This window comes from Neophocaena asiaeorientalis, unplaced genomic scaffold (assembly GCF_003031525.2).
Source record: "Neophocaena asiaeorientalis asiaeorientalis breed wild unplaced genomic scaffold, Neophocaena_asiaeorientalis_V1.1 scaffold242, whole genome shotgun sequence".
Lineage (NCBI taxonomy): Eukaryota > Metazoa > Chordata > Mammalia > Artiodactyla > Phocoenidae > Neophocaena > Neophocaena asiaeorientalis.
In genome coordinates, this window is record NW_020172451.1 from 8,325,920 (window position 1) to 8,352,483 (window position 26,564).

General features: G+C 40.6%; 1 protein-coding gene across 4 annotated transcripts in view; it reads right to left on the bottom strand.

The window, feature by feature from the left end:
- TNRC6B (trinucleotide repeat containing adaptor 6B) overlaps nucleotides 1–26,564 on the bottom strand; it is a 247,528-nt gene that overhangs the window by 64,439 nt on the left and 156,525 nt on the right. For all 4 annotated transcript variants that reach the window (XM_024737541.1, XM_024737539.1, XM_024737538.1 and 1 more), the window contains one exon: nucleotides 7,401–7,488. In XM_024737541.1, the coding sequence (XP_024593309.1) occupies nucleotides 7,401–7,488 (88 nt within the window). The remainder of the gene's footprint in view (nucleotides 1–7,400; nucleotides 7,489–26,564) is intronic.

A 26,564-nucleotide genomic window follows, 5' to 3' on the forward strand; every position in this document is an offset into this window, starting at 1 on the left:
TGGGTAGTATAGTCATTTTCACAATGTTGATTCTTCCAATCCAAGAACATAGTATATCTCTCCATCTGTCTGTATCATCTTTAATTTCTTTCATCAGTGTCTTATAGTTTTCTGCATACAATCTTTTGTCTTCTTAGATAGGTTTATTCCTAGGTATTTTATTCTTTTTGTTGCAATGGTAAATGGGAGTGTTTCCTTAATTTCTCTTTCAGATTTTTCATCATTAGTGTATAGGAATGCAGGAGATTTCTGTGCATTAATTTTGTATCCTGCTACTCTACCAAATTCATTGATTAGCTCTAGTAGTTTTCTGGTAGCATCTTTAGGATTCTCTGTGTAGAGTACCATGTCATCTGCAAACAGTGACAGTTTTACTTCTTCTTTTCCGATTTGGATTCCTTTTATTTTTTTTCCTTCTCTGACTGCTGTGGCTAAAACTTCCAAAACTATGTTGAATAACAGTGGTGAGAGTGGGCCACCTTGTCCTGTTCCTGATCTTAGAGGAAATGGTTTCAGTTTTTTACCACTGAGAACGATGTTGCCTGTGGCTTTGTCATATGTGGCCTTTATCCTGTTGACGTAGGTTCCCTCTATGCCTACTTTCTGGAGAGTTTTTTTTATCATAAATGGATGTTGAATTTTGTCAAAAGCTTTTTCTGCATCTATTGAGATGATCATATGGTTTTTATCCTTCAAGTTGTTAATATGGTGTATCACATTGACTGATTTGCGTATACTGAAGAATCCTTGCATCCCTGGGATAAATCCCACTTGATCATGGTGTATGATCCTTTTAACGTGTTGTTGGATTCTCTCTGCTAGTATTTTGTTGAGGATTTTTGTACCTATGTTCATCAGAGATATTGGTCTGTAGTTCTCTTTTTTTGTGACATCTTTGTCTGGTTTTGGTACCAGGGTGATGGTGGTCTCGTAGAATAAGTTTGGGAGTGTTCCTCCCTCTGCTATATTTTGGAAGAGTTTGAGAAGGATAGGTGTTAGCTTTTCTCTAAATGTTTGATAGAACTTGCCTGTGAAGTTATTTGCTCCTTGGCTTTTGTTTGTTGGAAGATTTTTAATCACAGTTTCAATTTCAGTGCTTGTGAATGGTCTGTTTATATTTTCTGTTTCTGCCTGGTTCAGTCTCAGAAGGTTGTGCTTTTCTAAGATTTATCCATTTCTTCCAGGTTGTCCATTTTATTGGGATATAGTTGCTTGTAGTAATCTCTCAGGACCCTTTGCATTTCTGCAGTGTCAGCTGTTACTCTTCCGTTTTCATTTCTAATTCTGTTGATTTGAGTCTTTGCCCTTTTTGTCTTGATGAGTCTGGCTAATGGTTTATCAATTTTGTTTATCTTCTCAAAGAACCGGCTTTTAGTTTTATTGATCTTTGCTATTGTTTCCTTCATTTGTTTTTCACTTATTTCTAGTCTGATCTTTATGATTTCTTTCCTTCTGCTAACTTTGGAGTTTGTTCTTCTTTCTCTAGTTGCTTTAGGTGTAAGGTTAGGTTGTTTATTTGAGATGTTTGTTTCTTGAAGTAGGATTGTATTGCTATAAACTTCCCTTTTAGAACTGCTTTTGCTGCATCCCATAGGTTTTGGTTGTCATGTTTTCATTGTCATGTGTTTCTAGGTATTTTTTGATTTCCTCTTTGATTTCTTCAGTGATCTCTTGGTTATTTAGCAGAGTACTGTTTAGCCTTTATGTGTTTGTATTTTTTACAGATTTTTTTCCTGTAATTGATATCTAGTCTCATAGCGTTGTGGTCAGAAAAGATACTTGATATGATTTCAATTTTCTTAAATTTACCAAGGCTTGATTTGTGACCCAAGATATGATCTATCCTGGAGAATGTTCCATGAGCACTTGAGAAGAAAGTGTATTCTGTTGTTTTTGGATGAAATGTCCTATAAATACCAATTAAGTCCATCTTTTTTAATGTATCATTTAAAGCTTGTGTTTCCTTATTTGTTTTCATTTTGGATGATCTGTCCATTGGTGAAAGTGGGGTGTTTGAAGTCCCCTACCATGACTGTGCTACTGTCAATTTCCCCTTTTATGGCTGTTAGCATCTGCCTTATATATTGAGGTGCTCCTATGTTGGGAACATAAATATTTACAATTGTTATATCTTCTTTTTGGATTGATCCCTTGCTCATTACGTAGTGTCCTTCTTTGTCTCTTGTAATAGTCTTTATTTTAAAGTCTATTTTGTCTGATATGAGAATTGCTACTCCAGCTTTCTTTTGATTTCCATTTGCATGGAATATCTTTTTCCATCCCCTCACTTTCAGTCTGTATGTGTCCCTAGGTCTGAAGTGGGTCTCTCGTAGATAGCAATATATACGGGTCTTGTTTCTGTATCCATTTAGCCAGTCTATGTCTTTTGGTTGGAGCATCTAATCCATTTACATTTAAGGTAATTATCAATATCTATGTTCCTATTACCATTTTCTTAATTGTTTTGGGTTTGTTATTGTAGGTCTTTTCCTTCTCCTCCCTAGAGAAGTTCCTTTAGCATTTGTTGTAAAGTTGTTTTGGTGGTGCTGAATTCTCTTAACTTTTGCTTATCTGTAAAGGTTTTAATTTCTCCATCGAATCTGAATGAGATCCTTGCTGGGTAGAGTAACCTTGGTTGTAGGTTCTTCCCTTCCCTCACTTTAAATATGTCCTGCCACTCCCTCTGGCTTACAGGGTTTCTGCTGAAAAATCAGCTGTTAACCTTATGGGGATTCCCTTATATGTTATTTGTTGCTTTTTCTTTGCTGCTTTTAATATTTTTTCTTTTATTTAGTTTGATTAATATGTGTCTCGGCGTGTTTCTCTTTGGGTTTACCCTGTATGGTACTCTCTGTGCTTCCTGGACTTGATTGACTATTTCCTTTCCCATGTTAGGGAAGTTTTCCACTATAATCTCTTCAGATATTTTCTCAGTACCTTTCTTTTTCTCTTCTTCTTCTGGGACCCCTGTAATTCGAATGTTGGTGCATTTAATGTTGTCCCAGAGGGTCTGAGACTGTCCTCAATTCTTTTCATTCTATTTTCTTTATTCTGCTCCCTGGCAGTTATTTCCACCGTTTTACCTTCCAGCTCACTTATCCGTTCTTCTGCCTCAGTTATCCTGTTATTGATTCCTTCTAGAGTATTTTTAATTTCAGTAACTGTGTTGTTCATCACTGTTTGTTTGCTCTTTAGTTCTCTGTGATCCTTATTAAATGTTTCTTGTATTTTCTCCATTCTGTTTCTGAGATTTTGGATCATCTTTACTATCATTACTCTGAATTCTTTTTCAGGTAGGTTGCCTATTTCGTCTACATTTGGTCTTGTAGGTTTTTACCTTTCTCCTTCGTCTGTAACATTTTTTTGTCATTTCATTTTTTTTTTTTTTTTTTTTGATGGGTGGTGCTGTATTCCTGTCTTACTGGTTGTTTGGCCTGAGAGGTCCAGCACTGGAGTTTGCAGGCAGTGGGATAGTGCTGCGTCCTGGTGCTGAGATGAGGACCTCTGGGAGGCCTCACTCCGACTGATATTCCCTGGGGTCTGAGGTTCTCTGTTAGTCCAGTGGTTTGGACTCAGAGCTCTGGGAACTAAGATCCCGCAAGCCTGTTGCTGGGGGTTCCTCCCGTCCCCTTAGGTGTCCGTGGTCCCCCACTGGTGCCTGGTAGGTGCCCTAGTTGTGAGGAGATGTGAATTCCACGTCCTCCTAGTATGCCATCTTGACTCCGCCATCCCCATTCACTTATTATACATTTTTTTTTTTTTTTTTTGCCGTACATGGGCCTCTCACTGTTGGGGCCTCTCCCGTTGGGGAGCACAGGCTCCGGACGCGCAGGCTCAGCAGGCATGGCTCATGGGCCCGGCCGCTCCACGGCATGTGGGATCTTCCCGGACTGGGGCACGAACCCGTGTCCCCTGCATCGGCAGGCGGACTCTCAACCACTGCGCCACCAGGGAAGCCCAAACAAACATTTTTTGACACTTTTGCACTGCGCACTGTCCTAGTTACTGGAAATACAAATATGAATAAAGTCTTGAGAAACTTAAGAGCCAGTCTAATGGGGTAGACAGAAAGAGATGATTGTAAAGCAATGGGGCAGGCTGAGAGAAAGATGTGGAAGCACTAGGAAGAGGCACCACAAATGTTTGCTGACTGACTGAATGAATGACCCCATTATAGAACCTCAGGCACATTCTCTACCATTCTTTGCATTATAGCACGTTTGCTGACTGACTGAATGAATGACCCCATTATAGAACCTCTGGCACATTCTCTACCACTTTTGCATTATAGCACATTTTATGCCTCCTAGTTGAGATGCTGTCTCTACAGTGAGGTCAGAAACCACTAAGACAGTCCCATGGTGAGCTTTGTGCTCGCTCCTTAAAAGTGCTAAATCAGAATCTAATTCTGAAATTACACAATGGTTCAGTATGATAAAACAATATCAAAGGCCATGTGTTAAGCCTAGATCCTGTGTTAGCCAATCTAGAACATTTCTGAACAAAAATGAGTGAATTTTTATTGTTCATAATTAACCATTTGAAATTTCATTTATGGTGATTTTCCTCTTTGTTGTAACTTTTAAACCAGTTCTTAATGCAGATGCAAATACACGGGGGAGACTGTCCAGCTGTATATATGAAATTCTCTGCATAAATAATCCCAATTCACTCTCAAATAAATCCACACCATCTTTTATTTTAAATCATTTTTCTTAGTAGGATCCACAACGTAGGTTTACAGATGCACATTTTATTAATCACTTCTAGTATTGACGTTTCAGGTTAAAAAACATTGTTGTCTATGTGAAGAATGAGGATGAACTGTACATTGCCTAAAACAATCACTCTATTAGGCCTATTCTTGTAAGCAGCCTTTGTTCAGGTTCCCCAGGGGCCAGCTTATAACCACGTATTCCCACAGACTGCAAAATCCAATTTTTGTACCCATTTAGTAGATGAAATGTGAATGCCCTAAAGGAAGAAAGCCTTGGGGCTTCCCTGGTGGCGCAGTGGTTGAGAATCTGCCTGCCAATGCAGGGGACACAGGTTCGAGCCCCGGTCCGGGAAGATCCCACATGCCACAGAGCAAGCCCGTGCACCACCACTACTGAGCCTGGGCTCTAGAGCCCATGAGCCACAACTACTGAGCCCACGTGCCACAACTATTGAAGCCCGCACGCCTAGAGCCTGTGCTCCACAACAAGAGAAGCCACCGCAATGAGAAGCCCACGCACCGCAACAAAGAGCAGCCTCCACTTGCTGCAACCAGAGAAAGCTCACGCGCAGCAACGAAGACCCAAGGCAGCCATAAATGGAAGGAAAGAAGGAAGGGAGGGAGGGAGGAAAGAAGCCTTCACTGAGGTTCACTGTCCCATCACTCCTGTAGGAAGGTCAGTGCATGTGGGTACAATGCCCCTGATACCCTAGAGCTGGTGGACCTCACATCACAACCTTGATGACGTGGAATGTGGCAGTATCCACCAAGTATAAAAAAAAAGCCTCTGGGGGCTTCCCTGGTGGCGCAGTGGTTGAGAGTCTGCCTGCCAATGCAGGGGACATGGGTTCGTGCCCCAGTCCGGGAAGATCCCACATGCCGTGGAGCAGCTGGGCCCGTGAGCCATGGCCGCTGAGCCTGCACATCTGGAGCCTGTGCTCTGCAACAGGAGAGGCCACAACAGTGAGAGGCCCGCGTACCACAAAAAAAAAAAAAAAAAAAAAAAGCCTCTGGGTCGTCATCTGACATTTTTATTCAGGCTCTTCACTGTCATTTTAGGTAGTTCTAACAAGCTCAGATTAGAAGCAGGTACCCTGACAGCATGAAGATGTGATGGTGAGCACACCACTATTAATAGAACCAGAAACACAATTAAAAGCAGACAAAACCTTAAGGAGCACAGTAGTCTATTACAGCACCAAACAATAATAAATATTCCTTTTAATTAAGTCTTGAAGAAAAGATAAATTACATTTCACATGTTTAATGTGGCAGCGTCATATGCAATCCAATTCAGAAAATATTTCCACTGTTTTTTTTTTGTGCCCGCACTCCCAAATGATTTCAATAATTCAGAGAACAGAATAATGGGAACCACTCTATCCAACAGTGCTGGGGTAACTTGCAGTGTCCCTTGAGTTCGAATTTCTAGAGTCTGTTTCTAAATCTAGGGTTCCCTCTGAAGCTGGTAACTGTTTCCCCTCCATAAACTTAGCTTCAGTAACCTGGCTCCACAGCAGGGACCCTCAAACCTGCCTCACACTGAGGCCCTGCTTCCCAAGTGCTTCAGGTGGTGGTAACAAGAACTAGAGGCAAAGTGATTCTGCCGGGCACTTTGCAAAGGCAGAAATGCAACCGTGCCGAGCCAGAGTCTGCAGTGAGGTGGGGGAAGTTAGCTCAGACAGTGGCCAGGGCAGAGGGGCACGCTCTTCAGCAGAGGGGGCAGGGCAGGGAGGTCTACCCACTCTCTGTTCCCCACAACACTGTCAGGCAAACACTTCAACTAAGACTTGACAGTTGACAGCTGTCGGTCCTATGTCTTTTTTTCTTTTTTATAAATTTATTTATTTTTGGCTGTGTTGGTTCTTTGTTGCTGCACGTGGGCTTTCTCTAGTTGCAGAGGGCGGGGGCTACTCTTCATTGTGGTGAGCGGGCTTCTCATTGCGGTGGCTTCTCTTGTTGCGGAGCACGGGCTCTAGGCACGCGGGCTCAGTAGTCGTGCCTTGCAGGCTCTAGAGCGCAGGCTCAGTAGTTGTGGCGCACGGGCTTAGTCACTCTGCAGCATGTGGGATCTTCCTGGACCAGGGCTTGAACCCGTGTCCCCTACATTGGCAGGCTGATTCTCAACCACGGCGCCACCAGGGAAGCTCTGTCTTTTTTTCTTTTAGCATCTCTTTTACCCCAAGCAAATGCCTCAAAGCTGTGCAATACTATCTCCCCCAGAGCATGAAGCAAGCCCACCAGATCCTCTCTGAGGGAGATTTCTTTACAGAATTATCAAAAGGTAGACTCATATAAATGACAATGTTGTAGGTGGACCAGAAGGACAAGATCAGGGCAAATGGCAAGCTTTGAAAAGTTATTCTACAAGCTTAAGAAAATGGAGATTAATCATGACACAAATAAGGAAACAGTACAAGCATTTCAGTGTCGGTAACTCTCTTGCTTTTCTCAGTATTGTTTACTGTTGTTTTCAATAAAATCAGCTATAGCATTAATTTAACATCTACTTTATGGTAACAAATGCAGGTCTTTAACTTTCTCCCACTTTCAAACCTTAAAACTCTTAAGTAAATTAATGCCTCAAGTAGCATTATTAAGATTGTCAGGTATCCAAACCAAGGCAGTTACTTATTCTAGATGCTTGGCTACGTAAAGACAGACTTTAATTGGTAAAACCCACCTTCTGAGTGGCTTCTTTTTTCTTTTTATCCTCTTTCTTCCTTTTCTTGTCTTCCATTAACTGTTCTTCCCTTTCTTGCTCCTTCTCTCTGTTAAAGTAATGTCACACAAGGTTAAACATCTCTATCCACAGTCTATTTGTGTAGCAAATTAAATGCTTATAGATGGTAGGCAAGGCAACAAACATTTCATCTCTGACTGAGCACAGTATTCTACTTAAGCTAGGAGGATACATAAAACTCACCACATTTAGTTATCCCCTTTATTTTGGTTTGTAACCCCTTTTGCAAAACATGACATTAAGTTTGGTTTTAAAGAAACCCATTAAAGAGAGCCTTTATAATATCTTCCTAAACACACACACACACACACACACACACACACACACACACACACACACACACACACACGAGATTAATGTATTTCCACTCAGCAAAGAACCTGATTCGAATATATGACAACATCCAGTTGGCTTCTGACAATATTCCTCACAAATAATGCAGAACATGACTTCAGTTTTGGTACACAGGTATTTATCACAACTTAGGTGTTTTCCCATGACATCTTCAGAGCGGTGAACATAAAACCCTATGTTCTAAATTCCGTATTTTTCTTCTGCATTATTAACACTGTATGTTTTACATGTTTTCTACTTGTGTTTTTAAGGCAGTATTGAAGGTCTTACAAACCCATGTATTCCCTATTGGGTGATTTGACAATTAAGATCATCAGGTTTTGCTCTCCTCAAAATAAAACATAAAAAAATATCTAGTTGAAGAAACATGCTGAATCCTAAGAAACTAAGATAATGTAACTTATAACTCACATTTGAAAAATAACTGTAAAATTTATTCTATTATATATTATATTCTTACATATAGTCTAATATTCTAATATATATAGAAAGCTGTCAACTTCTATGTATTGACTGGGAAAAATGCATAAACAACCACTGGTGTAACCTTGTGGTGTAGCCACAAGGCAGGAAACTCCAGACGCCATGCTTATTGAATTTCAGAGCTGGAAGGAGAGTTAGGGATCCAGCTCCCAGTTCCAACCTCTGAGCAGATGCTGCCTGCAGTACTTGTGATTTTAGGTGATCCGACACACCGAGTCCACGGTTGCACAGATATCACCTAGATAAAGGCTAAATTAAATGTCAGAGAAATTAAAGAAAAATGTTGAATGTTTGCAGACGTGACAAAGATCACAAAGATGGTCCTTGAAGGACTCAAGTTTGGGGAGTGAAACTCACTCAACCTAGCTAAAAGGAACTGAGGACCCACACTGAGGCACACTCTCATGAATAGGTAAATAACGCTTTATTTATAGAAAACAAGAACTAATAAACAAACAAAAAATAAGTGCTTTACCTATATATCAAGTTTTCAGTGGCTCTTTCTACATTCACAAATACTGCCCTTTCTCCTTCTGTATCTCTGGGCATTAATATACAAAAGCCTAAAGTCCACGATTCATACTCCAAGGCCACTTCCATGAACACTTCAAAAATAAAATCAAGGAAGAGATTTTATTGTAATTTCCTTAGGTTTAAGGCTGGATTTCTTTGGAGTCAGACTGTGTGCCATCAGCCTAAGTGTGAAGTTCTTGGTGAAAATTCACTTGCAGCCGTGGACTGCTTTAAGAAAATGGACTTATGAAAATTGGCAAGATAGATGTTGACCATCTAAGGTAGGCTGGCCACAGATCCTGTTATATTTGGCTCCTACGGCCTCTCGCTTCCTCTGGCTGCAAATGGAAGAAGATGGGGTTCCTCATGACCCAGTTACTGTAACTTGATTTCCATATTTTAAACTAAAACTGACTACAGAAAAAGAGCAACCACAGCCTGAATATCTCCTGTTTAAATATTCAATGCTCTAAAAAGCATTAAGTTGCAAAACTAAAAGTTTATTTTTTAAATGCAATGTAGAAAAATAAAAAGCAGTCTTTTTTTTAGAATTGTGTGATCCCTTTTATACATTACTATTTCAAAATGTCAAGTGATAAACAAACATTGGAAACAGAAGATAAAGTAGTTAAGTCTTTAATGAGACACCTTTTTAAAAAACAACTAACCTTTTCAAATATTTTTTCCTATAAACAGGTAATTCAGGGAAAGGGACTGAAATTTATGTTCACGACAAGCAGATTTATTTCCAAAACAAATATTTTTCAAAGCTTTCCAGGAGACAGGCTGTGCTTTCACCCTGATCTTTTACTCTGTGTGTTGGTAGACTTGAGTCTTCTCTTTAAATTTCACTTCCTTAGGAAGAAATTATTTTCCCAAACCAAGCCTGACTTAAAAGCCTACCATTTGCTTAATAATGAATCAGAAAGTGTGGGGTTCACTTTTCTTCTAATTCGGTTGTGCTCTATCTTGGCTGCACATTAGTACCATTTGGGGAGCCTTAAAACATCTCTATGCTGCATCAGAGCCTAACAGGGGTGAAGAGGGCATCCATGCAGGGAAGGCATCTGTGGTGGTGGTGATGGGAGGTCCATTACATATGGGGGATTGACCAATAAGTCAATATATTAACGATGATGACAATCAGGTTTCTCACTACTGAAAAAAGGAGTTACCAAATGGAAAAGGAGAAATCTCAAATGAACCCTGTAACGTTGGATCAGAATTAGTTATTGGCATGAACTCATGATTTTTAACACATAGAGACTGACATAACAAAAAAAGTAGATGCAACTTTGTGTGCCTATATGTGTATATTTCCTTCATGTATGCAAACACACACGCTTATTGTCTAGCTCTATCACTGAGAGGGCTTGGGAACAAGCAACGTCCAAATACTGTAGGTATGAACACACCTCGAACCCAGATTATGTCTTCTAAATACCATTCTTTACTAAGAGAACCAGAGTTCTTTGGAAAAAGAGCTAATGTGGGGGCTTGAACATGGAACTTACAAAATGAGCCTGGAATGCCTATTTGCCAAGAAGCAAGGAAATCTACAAATGATGGGACACGTCAAATGGTCACAAAGGCTTGAAGGGGCTCCTACAAGCTAAATCTGGGACAATATGACAATTAAAATAAGTAATGATAGTAACAGATTACAGGTCATTGCATAAAACAGGAAAACATCAGTCTATACAGATAGAAATAAGTAAATGAATACATTGAAAATGACAAGGAATGTAACAGAGTTTTAAAGCATCACACCATAAAAATACTTACTGATTATAAAAGAGAAAATAGTAATCATACAGAGGAGAAGCCTGGCAGACACTACCTGAATCAATCATCTATGTGAATATCATCAATAATGGGACAAATTGAAATTATGAGTCACCTGATTGGATGCTCTGAGAACACAGCATCACTCCTATGATACGTATAACCTGAATATCACCATGGGGAAACATCAAACAGCCCCAGATTGAGAGACATTTTACAAAACTACTGGTTTGCAATCTTCAGAAGTTTCAAGGTAATGAACACTAAGGGAAGATTGGGGAAGTGTTCCAAATGGAAGGAGACTGAAGAGATACAACCACCAATTGCAAAGTGTGATCCTTTTACTATAAAGGCCATTACTGGGGCCAGTGTTAAACCTTGAAAAGGAGCTAAAGATTAAATGGTAGTAATGTATCAGTGTTAATTTTTTTTGATGGTTTTATTGTGCATACATAGGAGACTGTTCGTGTTTTTTAGAAATACACTAGTATTCTAATTATTGGGGAAAGGATGCACGTGATGGGACATTGGGTCAGCAATTTTTTTTTAATTATTAAGGGAAAAAAGTGTTGTGTTTTCTCCCCCAAAATCATAGTTGTAACTTTTGAGTAAGTTCAAGGTTGTTTCCCAAAACAAAACACCAAAAAACAAACATCAGTAAAACCACTGCCCAGGCAGTACTCCAGATCGATTACATAGGAATCAATGGGGTTTTTTCCCCAAAGCCCCCACCCCCAAGTGGTTCTAACATGTAGTTGGAGTTGAGAACAACTACTCTAAATTCCTGTGCTAAGCCTACACTTTAAAACATATCTATTTATACTTCAAAAATCAAACCTCCCATACAACAATCAAATACAAATGGCAGGGACTAGGTGGGTCTCAGTTAACCTTCAAATGCTTCTAGATCTAGAAGCAGGAGAAATCATTGATACTTTCCCCCATCTCTAAATACACAGCCAGATACAAGCGTAAATACTGTAATCGAGAATAAATCTACAATGATAAAAAGCCAAAACTACTCTTAAAAATGTCCAAAGGGAAGAAAATCAACAGTTTCCTTCTTCTTCTTTTTTTTTTTTTTTTTTTTTTTTTTTTTTTTACAAATAACCATTAGTTGCAAGAAGTATGTACAAGTGAGTTTTTTTGTGTGTGTGTGTTTTTTTTTTGCGGTATGCGGGCCTCTCACCGTTGTGGCCTCTCCCGTTGCGGAGCACAGGCTCCAGACGCACAGGCTCAGCAGCCATGGCTCACGGGCCCAGCCGCTCCGCGGCATATGGGATGTTCCCGGACCGGGGCACGAACCCGTGTCCCCTGCATCGGCAGGCGGACTCTCAACCACTGAGCCACCGGGGAAGCCCACAAGTGAGGTTTTTTTTGAGAAAGGCAATATCTGAATAAAAGGGGAGATTATCCAATATTCACCTGAGCTGAGGCAGAGCAAGACTCCTGTTTTGCATGCAAGTTCAGAACACTGAAGAATAACGATGCTGACATTCCTAAAAACCTGCTGCTTCTCACATCCAAAGCCTCCAAGGTTCTGAGGCCATGCTGGGGGTGTCCAGAGCTGTAATATCCAGATGACAATTCCCTCGAGCTGACATCCAGGGCCATTCACAGTACAGTTCCAAATTCTACACTTCCCTCATCCACTGTGCAGACCTGACACAAAAACCTTCCTCCTTTTTGTTGCCCAATGACATCTTACCCCGTTGTCAAGCCTTAGCTCAATGTCCGTCTGCTTCAATAAAGCCTTCCCTGACAACTCCAATTCATAAGAAACTCGCCCTCCTCTGTACACCTCACCACCTCTGCCGTGCCTCTTGTCTGGTCCTCGAGGGGTTCCAAGGCAGATGCTATCAGTCACTGGCAGCACCAGAGCATGTAAAATGACTTTTCTATAGCATGGCTGCTTTGACCAGGGCTCTGGGAGGAAGAGCTGGTTTGGGGGCTCCTCTGTGTCTCACTTCCCTTCTACCAGGATGCCCAGGAACTGACCCATTTCTTTAACAAACATCTATGAGCCAGGCACTTTCCTAAGCACTGGAGGTACAGCAGGAACAAAACCAAACCCCAGCTCTCGGGCGGGCTTACGTTCCAGTGGGGTAGATAGGCATCAACCAAGATACAACGAAGTACACGTATCAAATATACATTTCAGGTGGTAACAAGTGCCTCGAGGAGGACGGGGCAGGGTGAGCTGAAGAAGGGTTAGAAAAGGCCTCTCTGATAAGGTGGCCTAGGAATGGAGACCCACGAGGCGAGGGAGATGCGGCTACCTGGGAGAGAGCACTCCAGGCAGAGGGAACAGTAAGTGGGAAGGAATGACACGGGGGTGTTTGGCAAGAAGGCTGGAGCAGAGGGAGTGAGGGAGACAGCGGCAGATGAGGTCAGAGAGGGAGCAGGGCTCTCGTGAGACTGACTGCACTTTTCAAACTAACCGGGACACATCTCCTGATAACCGAGTAAGGAGGCAACCTGGGACTGGGGTGCACACACATAACCAACACTTCCGATACCTCTAATTCTCACCTTCAATGAAAAGGCCCATTTCTCCCCTCCGGGTCAACACTTCCAGAGCTCCTGCTTCTGTCCTCCCAGGGGCTGGCATGCCTCCCTCAGAGCACCCATCACACTGTAGAACAGCAAGCCAAACAGGTCTACGTTTGCTACCAATGAAGTCTCTGGACGCAGGGGAGTTGCCCTTTCTCTTATCGTATGCGCTGAGCACAAATACCAGGACACACTAGGCCCTCTACTAAATGTTACCAAAATGCATGATTACGGAGCAAGCGACACTTTTCTATCCCTTCCGTGGGACACGTGTTCAAGAGAAAAGCCTCAAAGCACCTAATTAAATCACTTAACAAACATACGCTGAGTTACTATTATGTGCCAGGCCTTGATCTAGGCACTGGGCATGTAACAGTGGCCTCAGGGGCTGACAGTCTAGACGGAGACAGACACACACATACACAACACCAGGAAATCATTACAAATGCCATGAAGAGAATAATGCTGGGAAAGGGGCTAGAGAGTGACCAAGAGGGAAGGGACAGGGAAGATGGTGAGCTACTTTACACAAGATGCTCCCAGAAGGCCTCTCTCAGGCAGTTTGAGACTGAAATGCAGAAAATTATCTGGGAGAAGAGTGACCAACCAGGCTGAGAGAACAGTAAACACAAGGGTCCTGAGATGGGAGAGTACATGGTGTGTATTTGGGGCTCTATTTTTTGAGGGGAGGAATATTCTTCTCCCTCCCTTCCCCAACCCCCCACAGCAAAACCCCACACACACCCTTCAGAGTTTTCTGTACTTATCTTGTAATAGTCCTTGCTCACATCAAAAGAACTAGGCATTCCATTTCTTAAAAGCTTCTGTTCTACGTCCGTCCTTCCTTCTTTATCTCAGTGCCCACTTCACGCCAAGCACTGTGCTAGAGGCCAAGATCCAGCAGCAAACTAGATGCAGTGCTGTTGTCCTCCTGGAGCTCTCAGTTTAAATTTTTGTGTGTGTGATAGTTTTTTAAATTATTTATTTATTTATTTTGGCTGAGCTGGGTCTTCGTCGCGGGGTGCAGGCTTCTCTAGTTGTGGCACGTGGGCTTAGTTGAGGCATGTGGGATCTTAGTTCCCCCACCAGGGATCAAACCCGGGCCCCTTGCATTGGCAGCATGGAATCTTAACCACTGGACCACCAGGGAAGCCCCTCAGTTTAAATTTTTCAACAGCTGCATCTCGTCTCACAGCTCAGACAACATCTTCAAGGGAGGAACCTCTGCTCTTGCTCTCGCTCTGCGCTCCATCTTTACCAGCACTCTGGGGTACTCTGAAGACAGCCTACAGTGCCATTGGTGTTTTCAAAGTACCAGAACCTTGGATATGTGAATTCATAGCTTGTAATAATCTAGGTAAGAGATCAACTTCTTCTCACAAACTAGAATCATGACCAATGATTCCTGAATTGCTCAAACCCAAACCCATCATGCCTCAAACATCAAGTAGAGGCAGGACTGACAATTTCATACTTGAAAGCAGTAATCACCAATATGCTGACTGGAGTGTAAAGATACTAAGAACCTCAATTCAGCTAAACAGACAGGGTTCATCTTAACAGGAAAGTGTGTCCAGATAATAAAGAGCATCTTTCTTTTCTTGAAGGTGGGGATAACTGGCCACAACACCTGATGCTCTCTGGTCAGTAAGTGTGGCGGCACCTTTGGTCCCAGTTCCTAACCAACTCTACACAATTGAGGCAGACAGACCCGAACGGATACAACATATGAAACATGCCAGAAGCAAACCAATACTGTAAAAGAACAAGCTATCAATACATCAACAACTTGGATGAATCTCCAGGGAATTATGGTATGTGAGCCAATTGTTGTAAGGGAGTCCCAAAAGCCAATCCCAAAGGTTACGTCCTGTATGATTCTATTTACAGAACATTCTGAAATGAATGTTGTTGTCATGAATGTTGTCAATGAATGAAGTAGTTGTTAGGGATTGAGGGGTTGAGGTGGGGTGAGGCAGGGTGATTATAAAAAAGGGTGACACTAGTGGTCCTTATGGTGATGCATCTTCTGTATCTTGTTAGTGGTGGTGGATACACGAACCTACATGTGACAAGACTATAGAACTAAACACACACATACACAAATAAGCACAAGGAAAACTGGGGAAATCTAAATAAGATCGGTGAGTTATATCTGTCAGTATCTTGGCTGTAATACTGTCCCACAGTTCTGCAAGAAGAAACCATCGGCAGAATCTGGGTAAAAGGTACCTGGAATCTCGACGGGTTATTTCTTACAACTGCATGTGAATCTACAATTATCTCAATAAAGATATTAATTTTAAAAAAAGAGCCTCAAACATTGACTCATCTTTTAGTTATCTGTTTAAAATTTTTTAAGGACTTCTACTTTAAACAACTCTTTTAACAGCTCTTTATGAAAGTCACATAAGAGTCAAAAAGAATTTTAGAAAACATTTTAGCCCTGACATTCACAGAAATGCATTCCCTCAAATATTCTAGAATCTACACTTCACTCTAATGTATTCAAATTGTTACAGCTTCATCAGTCAAGGTTCCTTGCGTCTTTGGTACGTTGATATGTGATAAATATGATACCGCAGGATATTTAAAATGTTCCTCTACCATGCAATTCGTAACATCATCCTTCTACTGAGAAGTTTAGTGCTGTGCTAGTAATAAAAGCTATTATTTGACTTTGCGGTGGATAAGTGCATCAATTCAGCCAACGTCAACTCCAAGCCCCTTCTGGCCTATTTCCCAGACTCCCTTACAACTAGAGATTGAAATGTGACTTATGTCCTGCCAGTAAGTTGCGCTCGTGCATGACTTTACTAGGGAACTGACAGGGCACAGGGCACCCCTCTTCTCAGGGAACAGACATGATGTGGTCCTGGAGCCAAAACCTCTAACAGCGGTTTCCTGAATGTACAGGAAGAGGAAAAAGCTCCCGTGGGGCCGCCAGTTCCGTGGTGTGATTCCCAAGGATCTGTGAGACAGCATCACCATTTAATAAACCCCTGGCACCAGTGAGAGTGAATTAATTCTATTGTCTGACACTAAGAACTCTGTCCAACACAGATATATATATAAGCTTTCCAAAGCACACGTAATATATGTGACTTGTATAGACGTTTATTTCCTTAAAAGACAAACGGTAATCTCGGCAATTTATAAAACAGTAGGAAAATAACTAGACACAAAAAGCATTAACATTCATAACCAATTAAGGATTAATGATACCACACATATCTGGAGTGAGGAAAACTAACAAAAGGAGTGCAATGAAAAGAGTTAAGCAAAGTGCCAGAAGTATCCATTTAGAGTGTTTTTAATTAAAAATGCACACAGAAAGAGAGCATGTTGGAATAAATCCATTTCAGCAGAGGAATCACATAGCAGGATACTCCAAAGATCTGTGTTGGATTTGTTCTGAACATTTTTTCATTTGCTGGATCTGACTGAGGGAATTTAATGGGATGCTAATGTAATTTGCACATGGTATTAAATTAGTAGACAAGGCCAAACAGGACAGAGGCATCAAAATCATTCTAACACTGAGTGGCTCATGGGAAGAAAACCTAGAAAAATTAAGGTAAATATATTTTTCATTAATTTAGAGGGATGCAGAAATTTCTCCTGCCTTCAGTTGCACTGTGTAATATGCAATAGGCTATTCTTTTGTGCGTCTAACAAAATTAACACCTCTCCTTCTACATATGACTTACCTTTCTACAAGAGGCTGCACAAAACAATGCTTCTCAAGCTTTAATGGGAATCTTGTTAAAATGCAGATTCTTATTTAGTAGGTGTGGGTTGGGACCTACAATTCTCCATTTCTAACAAGCTGCTGGTTCCTGGACCTTACTTTGAATAGCACAGGTACAATGCACTTACTTGGTTGTTCTTTCTAGGAAATTATGGAATTGTAGTTACTTCTCCAAGGATAAATATTAACTTCATTAACATCAAGCTTATGCCTCGCTATTCCCATCTGTGTTTCAGTGCCAAATTACAGTGTAATCTTCATAAAGATATATTAAAAGTCAATTAAACAACTTGTGTAATATCAAATATGCATAAAATTCAATTGAAACGATGACATCAAGAATAGCTAGGACCAAATGTGTGCAGGCAAAAAATCCATGATGACAGCAAATGTAAGGCATCAATAGTTGAAGGGGACCATCAACTGCAGGGTACGTGCAGATTTCAGGTATGTCAAACGTAAAAAGAGTTTGCGTTTCAGAATCAATTAAATATGGCAATAATACTTTTGCATATATAACCTCTGATTCTAAGCATCTCACAAATTCCCCCACTTTCCATAGATGAGGCACATGCAAGGAATAGGTTTATTTGGAATTACTCAAATCAAAGGAAGATAATACATTTAAAAGACCTTGTTTTCACTTTCAAAAATTCCATGTGGCAAAAGTTATAACCAACGATGCGGGAGGTTTTTCCCTGCGAAACCCTTCAGGGTTAGAATGGTACCTGAGGAACACCTAATTTGAAATGATTCTTCTTATACTTTATATACTGTTGCCATGCAGCCCAGCAATCTATAACAAAACCTTCTATTCAATCTTAGTGCAGCTGTGTAGGAAGTTCTCTATATTGCTTTGGAAATTACCTCCTTATAGCTCCCACCCACTGGTCCTAGGCCTTCCTTTTCAGACCGCACAAGTTAAGTCTTCTAAATCCGTATTTGTAGTCATCTATCATGCATCCCTGACGCTTTCTCAGTTTCTTCAAACATTTCACATGTGACCTGGTTTTCTGCCCCCTCACCACTGGGGTCATTATCCCCTAAACATGTCCAGTTTGTCTACACACATCCAACTATCGGTTAAAGCAAGACCAAATAGAGTAGACCTGCCACTTCTTACCTGTCCCAGATAATATTTCACTGCCAATACAGTCAAAGAGCCAGTTTGCCTTCTTAGCAATCACATCTTTCTGAGTTACAGCTACCTCACACCCCTATTTTTCACAGTACTGCTAAGTTACTTCTCCAAGACTGTGCGCACGATCTCACATGTGTCTCTCCCAAAGTCCTCTGTGCCAGACTGTCTGTCAGCCTACCACTGCGGCCTCCTACAGTCTTCCCTGCACTGCAGGGAAAGGGCTGGAACAACATTTCCCAGAATCCCTTTCTCTGTCTGGTCTAGGTTGGACACAGCCAATGAGAGGCTCTCTCTTGGTCTGGAAGGCAGAAGTCAGTATTCTCTAAAAATAGTTGCAAGCAGACACGTAGGCAGCGGCAGACAGGACTTTCCACTTTTACAACAGCTTCCAGATGAACTGGAGCCATACTGGAGCTGCAGGCAGCCGCTGAGATCACTGCTTCCCTGGGAACCCAGCACTCTACTTTCATCAACAATAACAGTGGTCTCCCTGCATTCCCCCACCCCAGCCAGACTTCCTAATGGTTTTGTGAGCCTTTAATTCCCTATAAAAAACCTTTTCTTCTAGGAAAATACAATGGGTTCTACAAAAGAAAAAGCTACCAGAATTAATAAATGACTTTAGCAAGGTTGCAGGATATAAGATCAATATACAAAATCAATTCTATTTCTATATACTAGCAACAAACAATCAGAAATTGAAATTGTAAAAAATCCTATTATAGTAGCATGAAAACTTACAAAATACTTAAGGATAAATCTGATTAAAAAAATGTCCAATCCCTGTACACTGAAAACTATAAAATACTGATGAGAAAAAAATTTTAAAACCTAAATAAGTGGAGAGGTATACTGTGTTCATGGATTGGAAGACAGCATTGTTTAGATGTGGATTCTCCCAAAATTAATGTACAGATTTGACACAATCCCTATCAAAATCCCAGCATGACTTTTTTTTGTTTAGTAGAAACTGACAAGCTCTTTTTAAAATTCATCAGGACCCAGAATAGCCAACAAGGTTTAAAAAGAACATTTGGAGGACTCACACAACCTGACACCCAGACTTATTATAAAGGTACGATAATCAAGACAGCGCAGTATTGGCAGCGGCATAGACAAAAAGTTCAACGAGACAGAACAGATTCCAGAAATAGACTGACACAGAAATGGACAACTGATTTTCGAAAAAGGTGCAAAGGCAATTCAGCAGAGAAAGGATAGTCTGTTTTCAACAAATGGTGGGGTAGCAACTGAATAGCCATATGTTTAAAAAAGAACCTCAACCCATACCTTACACCACATACAAAAATTAACTCAAAATGGATTGAAGACCTGAATATAAAACTAAAAGAAAACACAGAAAAGAAAATCGTTGTGATCTTGGGTTAGGCAAATTATTTCTTAGCTACAACACCAAAAGCACAATCCACAAAAGAAAAAAAGTTGATAAAGTTGATTCATCAAAATTAAGGACTTCTGCTCGCCAAAAGATGCTGTTAAGAGAACAAAAAGAGCAGCAGACCGGGAGAAAATATTTGCAAATCACTTATATGATAAAGAATGTGCATCCAGATATATAAAGAACCCTCCAAACTCATTAATATGAAAACCCAATTTTTCAAACGGGCAGAAGATTTGAACAGACACTTCACCAAAGAAGATGCACAGATGTGGCAAATAAGCACATAAACAGATGTTCAACATCATCAGTCATTAAGAAAAAACAAATTAAAACCACAGTGAGGTGATACCACATGCATACTTATTAGTATGTCCAAAATTTTAAAAATGGACCATACCAAGTCTTGGCAACTGGAACTCTCTCATGGTGGGAATGTTACATGGTAACCAGTTTGGCATTTTCTTAAAAAGTTAGACACCTACCGCATGACCCAGCCTTTCCTTGCCTAGGTATTTACCCTAGGGAAAAGAAAGCATACATCCGATACAAAGACTTCTAAATGAATTATTCACAGCAGCTTTATTTGTAAGAGCTGAAAACTGTAAACTACTCAACGGTGCATCAACAGGTGAATGGATCAACAAATGGTGGGATTGCATACAATGAAACGGTTCTCAGCAATAAGGGGAATGAGCTACTGATACACATAACACGGATAAAACTCAAAATAATTATGTTGAATGAAAGAAGCCAGATGAGAAGTACTGTATGTTCCATTTGTATTAAATTAGAGAAAATGCAAAACTAATCTACAAGGGCACAAAGCAGACCAGTGGTTACCTGGGGGCTGGTAAGGGGCAGGAAGGGGTGAAAAGGAGGACTGACAAATGGGCAAAAAGAGACTTTGGGGGATAAAGGGTGCATTCTTTATCATGTGTATACACAGTTCAAAATTTAGTGTATTCTGAACACTTCAAATACAGGCAGTTTAGTATATGTCAATTATACCTCAATAAGGGGCTGAAAAAAAAGAAAGAGGAAAAAACTCTTTCCTACATGGAATACCTGGAATGGCCTGTTTTCCTGGCAGAGCCCTGACTGTGCACTGGTACCAGTGAGATTTATCAGTTGAAATTTCACCCAGGTTGGGACTTCCCTGGTGGAGCAGTGGTTAAGAATCCACCTGCCAATGCAGGGGACAAGGGTTCGAGCCCTGGTCTGGGAAGATCCCACATGCCACGGAGCAACTAAACCATGCGCCACAACTACTGAGCCTGTGCTCTAGAGCCTGCGAGCCGCAACTACTGAAACCCATGTGCCTAGAGCCTGTGCTCCGCAACAAGAGAAGCCACCGCAATGAGAAGCACGCGCACCGCAACGAAGAGTAGCCCCTGCTCGCCACAACTAGAGAAAGCCGGCACGCAGCAATGAAGACCCAATGCAGCCAAAAAATAAATTAATTAATTAACTAAATAAAAAAAAAAATTTCACCCAGGTTGTGCACACTGTTCCCTAAGATGGCAAATCTTTAAATCGGAGCTTCTGCACGGATAATGTTCCTATGAGTGTAAAGTTTCATTTTTAAGTGCAATGAAGCCTCCTGTAAAAGAAAGCTTAATAAGGCAAATGTCTGAACTTTTAGACCTTTTTATTTCATTGCTTTAACTCTCTGGACTGCTATAAACTACCAGCATGTTCACTGGGATTTTCTCCTGATGTTTCCATTCAGTTGGTAACACCTATATAGTGTGTTCATATTATAACTCTGAATCAAATCTGCTAATTTTTCAACCATTCTTTTGGTTTTGCTTGCCTCAAACTAAGGTGTTCTTCAAGCTCAGAGGACCCCTTAGGTTTTAAAGAGCTAAGATTTGGTGAATAAATCTTTGTTAACACCATCTCACATTTTACTCCTGAATGTACTTTCCCACACGCTACAATTAACATGCTAGGTTCCTAAAGACAGCCTGAAATTAGGAGTAGTTTTACAAGTACCCGAACAGGCTAAGGAGCAGCATCAGGATGAGGGCTATACCACATACTCTAATATTTATATCCTGGAACCACTAAAAACTATGTTTAAACCTTAAGGGCCAGACAAACACACAAAAGCCAGAGAAACACTCTACCCTTAGTATTCAACAGCAAAGAAAGCGAAAAGAAACAAGGTATAGGAGTCCAAGCCAGGGTTCCAGAAATCACTATAAAATAGTGATGAAACACAGTTCCTCAGCAGAAAAGAAAATAAGCTTATCGATCAGAACCCACAGTGGGAGGCACATGTTATTTAGGGGAAGAGCTGACAACTTATTAACAGTAGGTAGTGGGGCTGCTTTCACAAACATTTACGTGCTTTTGTTGTTATACTGCTTTCCCACCCTCCTTTGCCTGCTTCCACGCGTGGTCAAACACAATCACTATATATTAAGAGAATAAAGTATAATAACTGATCTTTGAAATCAGTAAGGTTGTTAGCAATTCAACCAAAATCACAGTAAGTGGAAACTCCATTAAAAGGCAATTTTAAAGCAATTAAAATGTGACATGAGAGTATGCGGTGTCCACGTGTATCCAGGAGGACTCAGTGGGCAGGATATCAAAATGCCTGAAGTGCTTCCACATGTCTATCCCCAGCAGGGCCTCATCTCTGAAGAAGATGAGTCAGAAGCCTTGGTCTGTGGTTCGGACCCTTGTGTGTGCACTCCCAATGGAACGGTCTGGAAAGTTTGGAGAGATGGTGGAAGGTCTGTTGCCCACCTACACAGGAGAAGGGAGTTGGGAAGTGTGTGCCCTTAACTGGGAGCCATTATCCTCAGGCTCTGGACCCTCCTCTCTCACTGACCAAGCCACTTTCTCGGGGCTATGTGTGAAAGCCACTTGCACACGTAAGAAACAGGGCTAAACAGCATGCATGAAAATCTTTAAAAGCATTACTCAGATCTAAGGGGGGGAGAAAAGAAGGAAATTCAAACAATAATCCATTTGGCTCTCCTCTGAACAAGGTGGGAGGGGTCTTATCATATTGCAGGCCTCCAGGGAAAGTGATTTTTGCACATCGTTCTAGATCTGTGCCTTAAGAGAAAGCCAAACATTTTATTCAGAAATTAAAATGGAAGAGATTTGGCCTTTCCTCAGATATCACACAGTATACTGCAAACAATGAGTGAGACAGGCAGTGTGTAAGCTTCCTGATTATAATGCATCACTATCACTTTATTAAGTCTGTGCCTGTTATTCTAATTCTGGAAATCCTCTGAGAAAGGGTGCTATTTGTGACACTTATCTTGGTATCGAAAAATTAGCAGAGAAGGAAATCAACTCTGAATTCAGGATTCCACAGGTGACAGTCGTACCCTACTTCTCAATGCTCTTAATTTGTGCTCTATTTTCAGAATAGTAAAAACGGAAAGTCATGTTCTTGTGTGCCAGTTATCATTTAAACCTAGCAAGTTGAATGATAATAACTGAGTTACCTTGAGGGATATGTACATTTCTGAAAGATAAGCATGTTTAATAAGTAACCAACTACAGAGTAAAAATAACTCGTGAACTTACATGACCCATTTTTTCAATTAAAATTATACAACAGTGGGAAAATGACTCAAAATTTAAAATACGATTTACATACAGCCTTTTGGGAACAACTAAGCCAACATGTACCTGTGCTTGATGCTTCAAGATCAGATACAGGATGCCTAATTCCATTTAAGATGATATTCAAGGCAGTTTTGTACCTAATTTCTACTTAGGTAACCTGAGGAAAATTTTTAGAGAGTAGTTTACTATTGTAATCTTTAATAGCATCACCCAAATCTAAGGAATTTCAAATCTATGTTTTTAATACTCTCAGTAATAGCTAAGTGCAAATATCATGTTTTTCTGAGAGAACACTTAAATTTCTCTTAAGCAAGGGATCAAGATCTTTTTTTCCCTGCAGTTAAGAATTACGCTTTCTATGTATCAATTGAGTCTAGAGATTCTCAAAGAATGTATGCAGTATTTCTGTATTTTTTTGTGTGTTTCAGGACCCTCAGTTTCCCACATCTTCAAAGTTCTTTTGATTCCACCTCCCACAACCCCATATCCAAGCATGGTCAATTACAAGCAGAGCCCTCTACCAAGGTCACCAGGTGAAGAGAAAACACATAATCTTTGAAGTCTGACAGCTTCAAGATCAAATTACATGTATCTCTCAAACACTAATGGTAGGAACTTGGGCAAATTACCTGGCTTCTAAGTCAGTTTCTGCATCTATAAAATGGGGGTTATACTAGTTATCTTGAAGACTGGTTGTGCTGATTAGATATGATGAATGAAAGCACCTTACAATACCCAGCCTATCGGCTGCTGCTGCTGCTTCTGGCAGCGGTGTCTTCCCCCTTCTCCTCCATATCAAGCATCTATTATACATAAAGCACCAGATGAGGGGCTGTGGTTGATACACAGGGGGTATGAGATACACACCATTTCTGAGACATACTCAAGAACCACCATGACTCTCTAGAGAATTAAGACCCATATCTCAACACCTTACATGAAAATAAACTCCAGATGAAGGAAAGGTTTAAATATAAATGGAAGAAGGAAGGAAGGAAATCAATAAAGCACTGAAGAAGCTGGCTAATTTTTCTTTTCAGAATTACAGAGTGAACAAAGACTTTCTAACTGTGATACAAACTCAGATCTCATAAACAAATGATTGTTGTATCTATATAAAATACAGATATTTAAAAACTTTAAAACAATTATTATGATAAAACCCACCAGGAGCAAGATCAGTATTTGCTGGGAAAAATATATTAGCAATTTATATCACAAAGAGCTAGGTTCCGTAATACATAAAGAGCTCCTACAAATCAATAAGGAAAAGGCCAACAATCCAATAGAAAAGTAGGTGAAGGAAATGAACACATAGTTCACAGATCACATCTAAAACATGAAAAGATGGTCTACTGCATTCCGCATAAGAGAACACCATATTAAAACTGTACTGGGATACCACTTTTCACTTACCAAACTGTCAAAGACAAAATTTGTAAAAACACAGTGCTGTCAAAGGTGCCAGGGAAAAAGGGATTCACATATGTTGCTGGTGAGAATATAAACTAGTAAAATCTCTCTAGAGGACAATTTGAAAGTTTTCTCTCAAAATTAAAGTGTACATAGTCTTTGACTCAGCTATTTCACTTTTAGGAGCATATCACAGGAAAATAACTGCACATGTGGGAGATTATGCATGTAAAGGATATTTGCTGCAACATGTTTGTAATGGCAAAATATCGGAAACAGTCAGTCCATCAATTAGGAAGCTGGTTATATGAATTATAGCTTATCCACACAAGGAATACTATATAATTATAAAAGGAAGCTCTTTATGTACTAATGAAAATAGATCTTCAAGATATATTGTTAAATTCAAAAAGCAAGCTGCAAACAAGTTTACTTTAATTACCATGTAAGAAAAAGAGGGCTTACATGTAGTTCTTTATATATGAACAGACACTCCCTGGAAAGAAACATTAAAAAAAACTAGTAACACTACAGCATCAGAAAAGGAAAAGCTGGGTGGTTGTAAGACAATTGTATAACTTTTTTGACCAGATAAATTCAATTTTAAAGACTATATTTGCAAATGATACATCTGATAAGGGGTTAATATCCAAAATGAACTCATACAACTCAACATCCAAAACAAAAAAAAACAAAAACTTGATTTAAAAAATGAGCAGGGCTTCCTTGGTGGCGCAGTGGTTGAGGGTCCGCCTGCCGATGCAGGGGACACGGGTTCGTGCCCCGGTGTGGGAAGATCCCACATGCCACAGAGCGGCTGGGCCCGTGAGCCATGGCCGCTGAGCCTGCGCGTTCGGAGCCTGTGCTCTACAACGGGAGAGGCCACAATAGTGAGAGGCCCGCGTACCGCAAAAAAAAAAAAAGACAACAAATGAGTGGTGGTGAGGATGTGGAGAAAAGGGAACCCTGGTACACTGTTGGTGGGAATGTAAACCAATGCAGCCACTATGGAAAGCAGTATGGAGGTTCCTCAAAAAAATTAAAAATACAGTTACCATACAATCCAGCAATTCAACTTCTGGGTATTTTTCTGAAGAAAACAAAAATACTAATTGGAAAAAGTATATGCACCCCTATGTTCACTGCAGCATTGTTTACAAGAGCCAAGATACAGAAGCCACCTAAGTGTCCACTGATAGATGAGTGGATAAAGAAAACATGATAGGGGCTTCCCTGATGGCGCAGTGGTTGAGAGTCCGCCTGCCAATGCAGGGGACATGGGTTCGTGCCCCGGTCCAGGAAGATCCCACATGCCGCGGAGCGGCCGGGCCTGTGAGCCATGGCCGCTGAGCCTGTGCTCCGCAATGGGAGAGGCCACAACAGTGGGAGGCCCGCGTACCGCAAAAAAAAAAAAAAAGAAAGAAAAAAGAAACAAAGAAGACATGATATATATACACAATGGAATATTACTCAGCCATAAAAAAGAATGAAATCTTGCCATATGCAACAACCTGGATGGACCTAGAGGGTATCATGCTAAGTGAAATAAATCAAACAGAGAAAGTCAAATACCGTATGACTTCACTTACATGTGGAATCTAAAAAACAGAACAAAAGAACAAACAGGACAAAACAGAACAGACTCACAGACACAGAGGACAAACAGGTGATGGCCAGAGAAGTGGGGGTGGGAGGATGAGTGAAATAGGTAAGGGATTAAGAAGTACAAACTTCCAGTTACAAAATAAATGAGTCACAGAGATCAAATGCACACAGCCTGGGGGATATATAGTTAATTTGAAAAAAGAGAGAGTAAGATGTTACCACTGGGGGGAAATGGTAGAGGGTACACAAGATTATTTCTTAAAACCCTTTTTTTTTTTTAACCACCATATTATTTCTTACAACTGCATGTGAATCTACAGTTATTTCAAAACAAGAAGTTTAAATTTTTTTAAAATCTATTTTATTTGAGTAAGCAATATAAAATGGATCTGGAAGTCACATGGGCGGTCAAGGCAGTGATGCTATCCTGACTTCACAAGAAGCGTCACTGTTTGGCTTCAGCACGGGAACCTGATTCCCCGTGAGAGCCCTCCATCCCCCAGACAA